The following is a 12,239-nucleotide window of genomic DNA, read 5'->3' as shown; positions in this document are numbered from 1 at the left end:
GACAAAGACATGGGGAACAAGCCAGGATGTCCTGTCCAGCCTTAAGCTGCCGCTTCAGAAGGATGCGGATCTTTTGTAGATCTTGTGTTAGATCTGCCAGTCCTATGCAGATATCTCAGGGTATGGCAGTAGATCTGAAATGGCATCACATCTTTATGTGTTAACATCTAAATGTCACCTAAACATGTTTTATGATTAACTTCTCACAACAGAGTTCATTTTAATCATTCATACATGAACCTGAACACCTTGAAGTCACAATTTCTACACAGTGAAAGACCATGGATGTGGTGTGGTCGTCACAACTACGAATATGGCAGGGTATGATCTGTTTGTAAAAAGTACACACATTCATTGCAAACAGCAGCGTATACTCCAATGAAAATTAACTTGATACCAAATCACACATAGATAATGAAAAGAGATTTTTACTAAAGTAATGCACCTTTTTCTTCTGATGCTGGATGCCAGTTCTTTGGTCAGTCTCTCTCTTATGCTAATACTCTAAGCACTGTTATTTTTCTTTCCTTCTGTTTCCCCTCCCACAAAGTGGCGATCGAAGAAATCAATTAGGTAACTTGAATGCATATTTTGTAGCAAGATAAAGATTTTTAGAGGAAATGGAAGTCAAGAAAGAATGGTATTTCAAAACACTCCCTCTTCTCTGCCTCAGAGATCAACAACCGACTTAAAAACTAGTTCTAGAGAAATAAGTGCACCGCCAAAAACATTACTGCCAAAACTATTCGTTGTAACAACAGACTTAGATATAAAATGCACCATATTTAAACACACTTCTCCCTCCATGGCTAAGGGCAATTAACTTAATACAGGAAGCTCCAGATACTTTTTAGGTTTGAAAACACTGAAAAGCACAAAAGACAGCAGACTGACCACTGGGGCTCTGCAAACGATGCAGTACTTACCTTTAAAGAACATACTTTATTTAATAGAAGTTTTTTTTTGCTCCAATATACAAAATAGGGGACTGCAGTCCCGATTAACATTTACATAGTTACACAGCAAATCATTTCCACCATTTACAACAACTGACGACTTTCCCATACTCCCCTCTGTACTACAGCCAAGAAATAATCCTATAATGCTTTACATACCAATCAGCCATATTTTGCACTCCCCTGCCTCTTTTCTTTTTTTTTTTTTTTTATGAAGTTGCAGTTTCTGATAATAGTTTAATTGAGAACTTCTGATTATTTCACCTGCACTAAAAGTAAAATGAAACATACAATTTGGAATACTATCTCAAAAACCCTACATAAAATGAAAGCGCATTATAAAAATATGTGGCAGGAGTAAAACCAGTGAATAAAATGAAAATGTTTTAAATTTTGTTAGGGTATAAAGTATTTAGCAACTAGTCTCAGATTTTGACTACATCCAAAAAAAAAAAAAAAAGAAAGAAAAATAACAAAAAAATTGTCCATTAGCAAAAAGTAACATGACGGTTCTTTTACAATACTGTACCTTTAGTATGCAAAGGACTTCATCCTTCTAACATGCACCATTAACCAACTGGCTCACTCCTTAACCCTTTTCCCACTGCAAGCTGAAAAAAGGTGTTAAAATTACTTGAATCCCCTAAGAAGAATCCAATCATATTTTCTGCATCTCCCACAATATTTAAGCTTTACTTTACAATGCTGGTAGTTTAATCATGATACATAATTTTATACAAAAGAATTCAAGCCAAACCAGGGCTTTAGAAACTTTGCATTTTACAAAAGCATTTTGTTACAGCATGACAGTTGCTAAATAGCCCAATTTATTTAGTGACCCTGTTAAAGATTTGTTCAACTGAGCGAATAGGTGAAGTCATTTCCTGAGCTAAAAGATACAGGTAAGTAAATAGTCAGTTATAGCAGCAGACAGGAGACATTCTTCAAAAGTTGTAACAGTATCAATAAAATAACCTTAGAAAACTACAATAAAAATCACTAGCTGAAGAGGGGTGACAAGGACATCCAAGACCTGATTGCCATCATCTGGAACGCATATCCCCTGACTTTCCAGAAATTACATTCAGCTACTGTCAGACAAAGTACTGTTAAATGGAAGAATGTCAGATCGCAGTAGTTCACATTTATTACAGATCAGGTATTTTGTCAAGAGTTAGTTCTTAATGCTGTTTCATAAACCTAAAGCAGGGTAAAACAGTTGGTTTCAGTGAAAAGCCCTACTTTTCATCCTACTTTTAAAGGAATGTAGTATCTTCGGTCTCATGAAATTTTAAGCTTATTTCTTTTCATTACTTAGAAAAATTAATACTTGAGACCTTGAGTGGTTTTTGAGACAGTCACCCATGTTATTGGTAACATAAGTGGATCTGTTTTTAAGAAAGGGAATGATATTCTGAAAACAGTTTACTTTGATCCAAGTCATTCTAATTTGCTTAGAGTACAAGACATTAATAAATGATTAAAGAACTATAAAGACTGGTATACCACTACTGCACCATCATTTTCTTTTGATATGCATTCTTAAAAGTCTTCTGTGTAATATTTGTTCACTTTTTCACCCATTAATGGAAAGATGATATTCTAATTTAATTAAAGTACCTCACTTAGATACCAGTTCTTCCAGAAGGAAATCTCTCTCCTATGTTACTAATTTTTTAAGACATTGTAGACGTTGTTTTTAGAATTTATATTGGCTCTTCTTTACATTTAACATAGTTTTAATTCAAATTAATATATAAAATTCTCAATACTTGTTAGAATAAAGGACAGTCAGTACACAAGACCCTACGTTACAATAATTTATAAATAAAAATAAACTATTACAAACCAAACCTTTCCCCATACGGAGATTAAAAGCCATAATCTTGACTGATTGTTCCCGATCATACATTATAAATAACGTAAGCTTCTTCAGAGAAGCAAAACATACTTGCCTCCCTGACACCAGTTTATATCTTCAGTTAAACTACTACCATCAAGAAGGCAATTGGGCCCAGATATATCTTCCTGCTTACATGTTAACCCTCCCAGCCTCATTCTTTCAAACTTAAGCACAGGAAACTAAGTTCACAAAGAGTCCTTTACTGTTTATATGTGAAGTCTGTATAAAATACAGATTTCTAATGCTCCTAGTGCACCAGTCTGGCAGTGCAGTTAGAACCTGATTCAAATTCCACTGAAGTCCATGTAAGGTTCTCCATTGACCTTAATGGGCTTTGAATTAGGACCACAGAAACAGCATTACCTAATGGAAAGCTCCTGCAGGAGTGGTTGGTATCTCTTTTTTGCTTACGGGATGCAGTGGAGACGTGTAGTCAGCATGATACCTGAGCAAATAAAATGGTAATGATATGAAGGTTTTAAAAATCCCAAACTCTTTGCTTAGTTGTGTGCAAACTGTGCTAACACCCCTGGAGCTTCCTGCTTTTCTTCAGTGCTTGCTCCATTCCAAGATAGAGAAGTGAGGCAGAACAATCTCTCTTCGCTACAGTTCCCCCTCAATCCCGAGACTGATAGAAGAGGATGTAACCAGACTCAGAATTCTTTGAGATGTCTGATGTCAACCCGTAGAATTCTTCAATAGCTTGTGCATCAATTTTCTGTATGTAAAAATCCAAAATTTTAAAGTAAGATTACCTTGCATAACATATACATCATCACATTACGTTCCACTCTAAAATATTTTTAATTTGTTTAATAATTTGTTTTCTCAAACAAAAATAACTTTCACATATTACATAAAATAATGAGAAGTCCCAATAATTCTTAAATTTGTTATGTTTTCAGTCTGTCATCAACTGCACAGATGGTAGTGGATACGTATGTTTATGTATGCATGTGTGTGCAATTTTACGGATTAAGTGAACCTATGAGTGTAACCCAAGGTGCCTTGCTTGTGCAGATTTCATACAGAAAAGCTTTAAAGGTAACCATATCCCACTAAGACTTTAAATTCACAATGAAGAACGTAAGTACAAACCATCATTTCTCACTCTAAGCAGTGTAAGCCAGTCAATTGCAGATGAGAATAGTGAGAAGGCAAAGAATGAAGGCTGACTTTTTCTTAATTTTTCATACAAAGTTTGCCTGTCATCCTGCCAGCCTGGAACGCCTCCTATAGCCAAGATTTTTGGGGAAAGCCTTAAAAGTGTCTGCTAAAACCAGACATTTTTGAAATGAGTATAGTCTGGTCTTCTTGTCATCACTTTTTATACAAAAGAAATTGAAATTAAAAGCATGCTCTCTTGCTGTATTTTAAAGCAAGGGTAATTAGGTTATAAACAACAAAAAGGTGGAAAGATGAACTTTCCTTCACTTAGGCAGACATTATTTAATCTCATTACTATTGTTTGAAATGAAACGTCTTCTCAGGAAGGAGCAAGTCATTCCAACTTGACTAACCATGGGCCGAAAAGCCAAGAGATGTTTTACATGTGAGAACAAAAAGATTATTTCCTCTTTAGAAGAATGAAGAGAAAAAAATACATTACTGCCAGGTGTTACTGCTTTGGAATTGGAGAGACTGTCCCTTATTTTTGTGAAATGATACAAGATCTATCACAGTGACCTCTCTTTTCCTTGTAGGAAAGTGAACTTTTGACCCTACTGAGACATTTCAATTTACAGTGTATCTTGATTAGACATAGAGGCAATCCTTTTACTTTCCCAGCAACCCTGCATATTTCCATGTCTGTCATCTCCTGTGTGAAAAACGATCCATAACGTGGCTTGGCGATAAGACTCCTTAATACCCTTGACTTGTCCTGCCAATTAACACACTAAGTCCAATACCTGTCTCACTCATTTTTCTTCTTTTTAATTAGACAGTACTTGTGTAACGTAAGAAAAAATGTAAACTATTCATTGTACTGGCTTAATTAAATCTAATAAAGGACGTAGACAGCACAATCATACTTCTGTTCATGTATAAGCATAAACAAGAGGAAAAAAGGAAGATGACAGAACAAACAAAAAACCTAAAATGGTACAAAATATAGACAAGAGCAGTTTCTGCTCTTTTTCTCAATGAAGAATAAAAGATAACTGATGAAACAGTTGACAAAGCAAAAACTGATTAAAGGAATTTTTTGTTTGTTTGAATAACAAGAATTCCTGGAAGCATGGCTAATATTAGCAAGAATACCATAAGCAAAAGACTCCTGTTACAGGGACTAACTTTTAGATTTTACGCTGAAACTTGGGAACCCCCAGTTTGTCTACTTTGACACTTGTTAAAGTTTTTTCTGAAACAATCCAGGACATTCTATAAAACAGATGATGAGACTGATCCATTCCAGTAATTTATAAGCTCTTCGAAAATATGCACAAATACATTCCTCCAAGAAATTATTTACTGTCAGAGCAGAACTGCAATAAAACCAATTTATCTGCACCTTTATTTGCCATATACTCTGGCCACAGGAACAGCTTACTAAACAAAAGTGAAAGACAGTGGCCATAAACAAAGAAGCTTCTTTTCAGAAGTATACAAAATGAAATCCAATTAAAATTATTGCACAGTCAAATTGTAAGCTGCAGCTCTGTCCTCACAGTTATTGATCATTTAGATTGGGATTGAACAGCTCTTCTCGTTAGAGTATCAGCCATTTTACTTTAAATAATCATGCACACAACAAGGGCTGCAAGTACTCTGGTTGGTATGAGAAAAAAGTCCAGAGTATACACAAAACTTACCTCAACAATATCATCATCAAAAAGCAACCAAAAATCATGACTTTTCACTATCGCAATATAATGTCCTCTGTTAGGGCCACTGTAAAATAAAATTAAAAAAAGAACACAAACTATAACCCGTATGTAAAAACATATTTCATTAAAGTGTTTTTTTCTTGTAGAAAAGCAGTATTTAACAGTAATTGAGATGGGTACCAACACAATTTCTGTTTGGATGCTGTTTTTCCTCTTCCACTTAAATCATCTTCATAACAATGTCTCACTTATCTGTATTAAATACTGTGCTAAAAAAAGGATTATACATAAACTGAGAAATAAGCAGCACAGGCATGAAAATATAAATGAAGGGAAATAAAAGAGAAACAGAGAAGTGAAATAAATAAATTATTCTGATGCTTCATAGCATCACTATAGGATAGATCCCACACCAGTTCTGATCTTCATAAAAAAGAGCATAAAGAAGAACATGTAAAGTTGCTGCTCATCTACAGGCTCAATCAGGAATCTCTTCATTTGGTTGATTGCAAACAAAAACTGAATTAAACTGTCAATTTAGAAGTTTGAAGAACCCTTACAGCAAGGGAAGGTCTCCCATTTAAACTAAGACAGTTCTAATGCACAGCTCTTCAGTTTGTGTCAGACAAGAAATTTCTCCACAACCATGACAGAAAAAAAAACAACTGTAAAAGTGCCTTACTAATTAATCAGATTTCAGGTAAGAAAATGATACATTTTCCAAACTAGCTGAACCTTAAAACAAAGTGAAAGTGGACATCTACCTAAAATAGTTCTGGAACTGCCTTAACCTGCTAATGACACTCATACAATTTTTGTGTTTGTATCAGGGAGGGAAGGCTGCCATCTGTGAGGGACATGTTTGCATACCAAATGACACAACCCAAAGTAAAACACAAATAACCTCCCGACATAGCTCTAAGAATGGGTAAGTTTCCAAGACTGAGCACATATGGGGCTGTACCATTAGAGTGATACTCCCTGCTACTCTGCACTCTGGGACCCAAAATTGGACATAGGGTTCCAGACACAATCTTGTCAATGTAAGGGAGAGACTGATAAACTGGAGCAAGGCCAGCAGCAGGCTACTGCATTTGTCAGAGAACTACAGCACCAGGTGGGGTAAGAGAGACAACGGTCACAAAGCACAACAAGGGAAATTCCTGATGTGATATAAAGGGGAAAGAAAGTACAGTGAGAATGTTGATGGACTGAAACAAATTGCCCGAAGAGGCTGTAAAAAACCCCATTCCTAGTCATAAAACTGAACTGGGTACAGCCCTGAGCAACCTAATCAAATGTTGAAGTTAGCCCTGCTTTAAGCTTTAGGTAGTTGACCTCACAATGTATATTATTCTATGACTCTAGATGTTAAATCATCTTTTTCCACTTTGGTGCTTTTAGTCTGTAAGTAGTTTGCATAGCAGCTGTAATTTAAAGACTTGAAACCATAAGAACATCTATGGAATACAGCAAAATCAATTTTTCTTTATCTGGGTGTGTTTTAGGAAAGGTTGGACCTGCTGCTTAGGGACATGGTTTAGTGGATGACATTGGTGGTAGGGGGATGGTTGGACCAGATGATCTTGGAGGTCTTTTCCAACTTTAATGATTCTATGATTCAAATACAAATCTAACAGTCACATTCTGAAAGCAAAAAAATAAAGTAATCAACAAAACTCATAACATATGGATATATTTCAGAAAATGTTGATAAAGTCTGTGAGAAACACACAAAACCCTGAAGGAAACCTTTATAAAGCAGTATCTGTTCTAAAATGCTTTCTTTCCTCCATTTTTAAAAATGATTCCATGATCCTTAAAAGTTACTGCTTATATTAAGATATTAAATGTTTTTTTTTTTTTTTTTTTTTTTTTTTTTTCCTTTTGACATAGTTAGGCTCATACAAATAATCCTATGAAATATATTGCTACTACTTTCCACAATGAGCTGTCATGGCAACAAAGCCATATATTACCAGGATTGGTAGCATCTCTTCGCAATGCTTCCCTTGCTAAAAAACTTTTAAGGGATCTTTAAATGCTATTAGTGACGTGATGTTGGGTGTTTTGTTTTTGTAAACACGGTTAAGCTTACACAAAAATCGCTTACATAAAATATATTGTTATTACCTTCCACAATGAACTACCACAGCAACAAGGTCATACATTCTGTCAGGATTGGTGGCATCTCCTGAGGTGTTAAATAAACGAAGCTCTAAAGGAAAAACTACTCTATAAGAGAGTTTTGTGTATCGATGCAGCTGATCCATGTATTTAAATCTCTTCAAATGGAGAGCTAGAATCATAGGCAGCTTTTTTACTTTCATCCTGGAAAAAAAAAAAAAACAAATGTAAAAACTAGTATTTCTAAAACCAGTATTTCTAGTATTGAGCCAAATCATTCAGCTGATATTGACAAACAGGAAACCTATCTACTGAAATCTTTTAAAAAAATACATGCATTAAAAGATGCTAAAATCATCAGCTTCCTAAATAATACAGAACTTGTCCCATGTTGCTAAAGCAAAGGTGGATTTTAACAATTGAGAGAATTGTAAATTTATTTAGAATAGTAGCTAAATGAAGACCCATGAACAACCCATATAATAATTTAGACATAAAGGCCTGTATTAGGTTTATGTGGCAAGGTTTTGGTAGTGAGAGGGCTGCAGAGGTGGACTCTGTGAGGAGCTCAGCAGCTGACACACATTAGATAGGAGCCAGCTCCAGCCGGCTCCAAAAATGACCTGCTGCTGGCCAGAGCCGAGCCAGTGAGCAATGCTGGTTCGGCCTCTAGAAGAGCAGATTTAAGACAAGGACAAAACCTGCTATGCAACAGCAGCTGGGAGAGAGAAGAGAGAAGCAGCCCTGCAACCCTCAAGGTCAGTGCAGCAAGAGGGCAGGAGGTGCTCCAGGCACACAGCACAAGTTCCCCCATGGCCTGTGGAGAGGCCCCTGGTGGAGCAGGCTGTCCCCCTGCAGCCCGTGGGTCCCACATGGAGCAGATCTCCACGCTGCAGCCCGTGGAGGAGCCCCCGGGGGAGCAGGTGGATGTGGCTTGGAGGAGGCTGCGGCCCATGGAGAGCCCCCGCAGGAGCAGGCCCCGGGCCGGAGCTGCAGCCTGTGGAGAGGAGCCCACACAGGAGCAGGGGTCTGGGGGGAGCTGCCGCCCGTGGGGGACCCGTGCTGGAGCAGTTTGCTCCTGGGGGATGGACCCCAGGGTATGGAGCCATGTGGGAGCAGTGCTTGAAGAGATCAGGCTCAGTTTGGAAAGGACAGCATCCCATGGGAGGGACCCCACATGGAGCAGGGGCAGAGAGTGACTGTGAAGGGGCCGCGGAGACGACTGACCGCAGCCCCCATTCCCCATTTCCCTGTGCCACTTGGGGGGAAGAGTTAGCAGAGGGTGGATGGTGGGAAGGTGTCTTTAGTTTGCTTTCAGTTCCCACTGCTCTAGTCTGCCAGTGATAGGCAAGAAATAATATTAATCTCCCTTACTATTTTGCCTGTGACAGTAACTGGTGAGTGATCTCCCTGTTCTTACTCAACCCACTAAACTCTCCATTGTATTTTCTCTCCCTGTCCTTTGAAGGAGGGGGAACGAGAGACTGGTGTGGTGGCACTTAGCTACCTACCAGTATTGAACCACCACAAGGCCATGTAGCACAGAATTCAGTTTTAAGACATACCTCCCTAGAGCTTTCCTGAGTTCCCAAATGCAAATCCTACACCTCACTTGGTACACAGTGAAGGTATCGCAACAAAGTTGCTCCAGAGATCCTGTGCCAGCTGACCTTCCCATTAAACTGGCCAAGTCAAATAAGAATTTTAAAATAGGCAATACCACTTTGTCACATTTGTATTACTCCACATTTTCATATCAAGCCCGTTCATTTAACATTGCCAAGGGATACAAACAGCACACTGTTATTCAGCTTACCTGATGCTGCCAAAATAAGATAATGCTATGCTCTACGGACAATGATTTTGTATACATGTTACAGCTTCATTTTACTGAAGTCAAAGCCAGGAAGTGATAACCTAGTTTTACTGAGGACACGCTGGCCCCCTTTCCTAGTTTGAGGTATTGAGATCTCATGTCAGTGCTTACAAATTCTCGTCAGCCAAACACAGCTGGCCTGGCAACAAACAGAAACTTCCACTCTCTGGGTGATAAATTTGCCCACAAAATAAAATAAATTTGCCACAAAAACAGCTACCAAGTTAAAGTGCTGTGCTTCTTGGCACAGCTTATTACCTTGGATTAGCACTGCGCAGAATTTGTCAGGCTGCCTGCAGCCCTGAAAAGTAGCTCAGAAGTCTCAGCAAAGCCCAATGGAGGCTTCAGATGTGTCTAAGACTGTATTTTCAGAATGTCAGTAAATATGTTTGTACAACATAAGCCTTTCCCAAAAGATAAGGGACCGGGGACAAAATCCTTGAAAAACACACCTTCCTTTTCCTTTGTCATTAAACTTGGACTTGATAATAACTGAAAATCCCTGCTAGACTCAAGTTTTCTCTTTGGCCTGCAAGGGAAGTAGGAAATAAAAAATGCTGGAGAAGGGGTGGAAGATGACAGGAGCAGCTATTTTTCTGGACAGTTACTTTTTAATATATTACTAAGATATGGATATAATTTCTGCTTCACTTATTTTTTTCAAAATGGAAGTCCTCCTTTTAAAATGCAGTTCTGTTTGACAATAGGAGCTCTTTCACTGGCCAAAAATTCACTTTTTCTAGTTGAACAGACACTAACGTGGATAAACTTTATGATATAGAGAAGGAAGAAAATTATGACTGCAGTGAAACTGACCTTAAGGGCCACATGAAGAGTAAAGTATAAACAATAAAAACTGTGTTTTGCCAATGTATCAGTGCCTACAGTACAGGCTTCTGTCAACACATCTTATTATTGGTCAGGGATCACGTTGCCTCCCACAAAGAAAAAAAGCTAAGGCAACAGAAAACAACAGGACAGACCTTGCTTCACAACCCTCTCGTACACATCAATTAGTAAGCTTATGCAATGTGTAAAAGCAAACTTGGCAGATGAGATATGCCAAAAGCCATGTGTTCAATGTATGGTAAACCAAATAACCAGAATCAGTGGTATAACCAGTAGAGCATGTCAGTGTTCCCATCCCTGCAACTCATCCATATAAGCAGACAAATACTTTGTTAGGTAATAAATACAGCACAGTACACAACATCAGAGTTTTTTCAAAGGTGTGAACAAGACTAAAAGAAATATTAGGCAAGAAATGTTTTTACACAAAAGAAACTACAGGCTTCCACGGAACTTCAGATGTTTTTTCAGGAGTTCTGTCATGCAGATGTTTAGCATAACTAATCAAAATCTCAGTTAGCAAAAAAGTGGTATTATGAGCATCATTCTGACTGAATCAGTAAAAAAAAGTGCTATCAAACTGTCTCTTGCAGCAACTGTAAAAATAATTTATTTAGAGACGGAGTTTAAAAGTCCCATAAAATCAGTGAATTTTCATCACTAATCAGAATTTTTAACTAATTATTAGTAGCTTGTTTTAGCTTGTCTTTGTATCTTTGATCTTAAGACCATTATTTTCTTCATTCTTAAAATACATAATAGTCCTCCCAAAACACTTTACATGGATTCTCATTACTCATGGAAGTAGCCTCAATGAATTCAAGCACGAGGAATGTAACCAAGTTACTCTTAAGTGGAAGAAGAGTGAGAACAATTAAGAGAAACAGAACTTTCTCCTGGTGCCTCATACACACACAAAAGGAAATACAAGAGTATTCTCATGAAATACTTGTGTTTTTTTTTTCCTTCCCTGAATCTGATGTACCTTTTATGTGCTTCTTGCTTACTGCGACATTCTTCACAATAATATTTGTATTCACTGCACAGAGTTTCTGTATTGCTGAAACCCCTGAATAAAAAGAAATAAAATCATATAGATACTCGTTTCCTACCTGAAAATATATATATAAACATACATACATAAACAACAGAAATGTAATTTTATTACGTTTACATAAAATAAAATTTGCTACATAAAATGACTATGAGCTTTTAGCTTTACTTCCTGCTTTCATACTTAAAAAAGACAGACAAAATATGGAAGTTCAGATTTTATATCTACCTTAAACAATGAGTGATTGAAGTATTCTGCTCCACATCAACTGAAAGGTCTAAGAAGTCTTCATCTTTGCTGCTTATCTGCAGGAAGAAAAGACAGGCAGATTACAGTTAAAACCTGATACAGTAATTCACCTCTTTTTCAGCATCATTTTCTATTGACAGAATGCATCGTTGCCCTTGTAATAGCTTTCAAAAATTGCTACAAGTGAAATGTCTTTGCATGTTAGAGAATTGCTAGATCTGTTTCTGATTTTGTTCAGAAAGAGGAAGAAGAAAGTGTGTATGTGCCCATGGAAGCATACAGTGCCAGTGATTATGCTGTGATTTTAGCTCAACAATAATTCCAAGTTCCTTCTACACCTCACACTTTTCAAATGAATATAATCACTGAGATTTTTCTCCTATATAATGCTCTCACC

At 37.3% G+C, this 12,239-nt stretch overlaps 1 protein-coding gene across 1 annotated transcript in view; it reads right to left on the bottom strand.

Annotated features, from left to right (window-relative positions):
* Nucleotides 1–903: 903 nt before the first annotated feature.
* Nucleotides 904–12,239, bottom strand: part of USP12 (ubiquitin specific peptidase 12) — a 36,386-nt gene continuing 25,050 nt past the window's right edge. The window contains exons 5-9 of the mRNA XM_035325639.1: nucleotides 11,822–11,898; nucleotides 11,525–11,608; nucleotides 7,821–8,018; nucleotides 5,673–5,751; nucleotides 904–3,577 (exon numbers count right to left, since the gene is read on the bottom strand). Coding sequence (XP_035181530.1) covers nucleotides 3,476–3,577; nucleotides 5,673–5,751; nucleotides 7,821–8,018; nucleotides 11,525–11,608; nucleotides 11,822–11,898 — 540 coding nt within the window. The 3' untranslated portion in view covers nucleotides 904–3,475. The remainder of the gene's footprint in view (nucleotides 3,578–5,672; nucleotides 5,752–7,820; nucleotides 8,019–11,524; nucleotides 11,609–11,821; nucleotides 11,899–12,239) is intronic.

This window comes from Oxyura jamaicensis, chromosome 1 (assembly GCF_011077185.1).
Source record: "Oxyura jamaicensis isolate SHBP4307 breed ruddy duck chromosome 1, BPBGC_Ojam_1.0, whole genome shotgun sequence".
Lineage (NCBI taxonomy): Eukaryota > Metazoa > Chordata > Aves > Anseriformes > Anatidae > Oxyura > Oxyura jamaicensis.
Note: the sequence above shows the minus strand (reverse complement) of the source record. Positions and strands in the feature narration are given on the sequence as shown.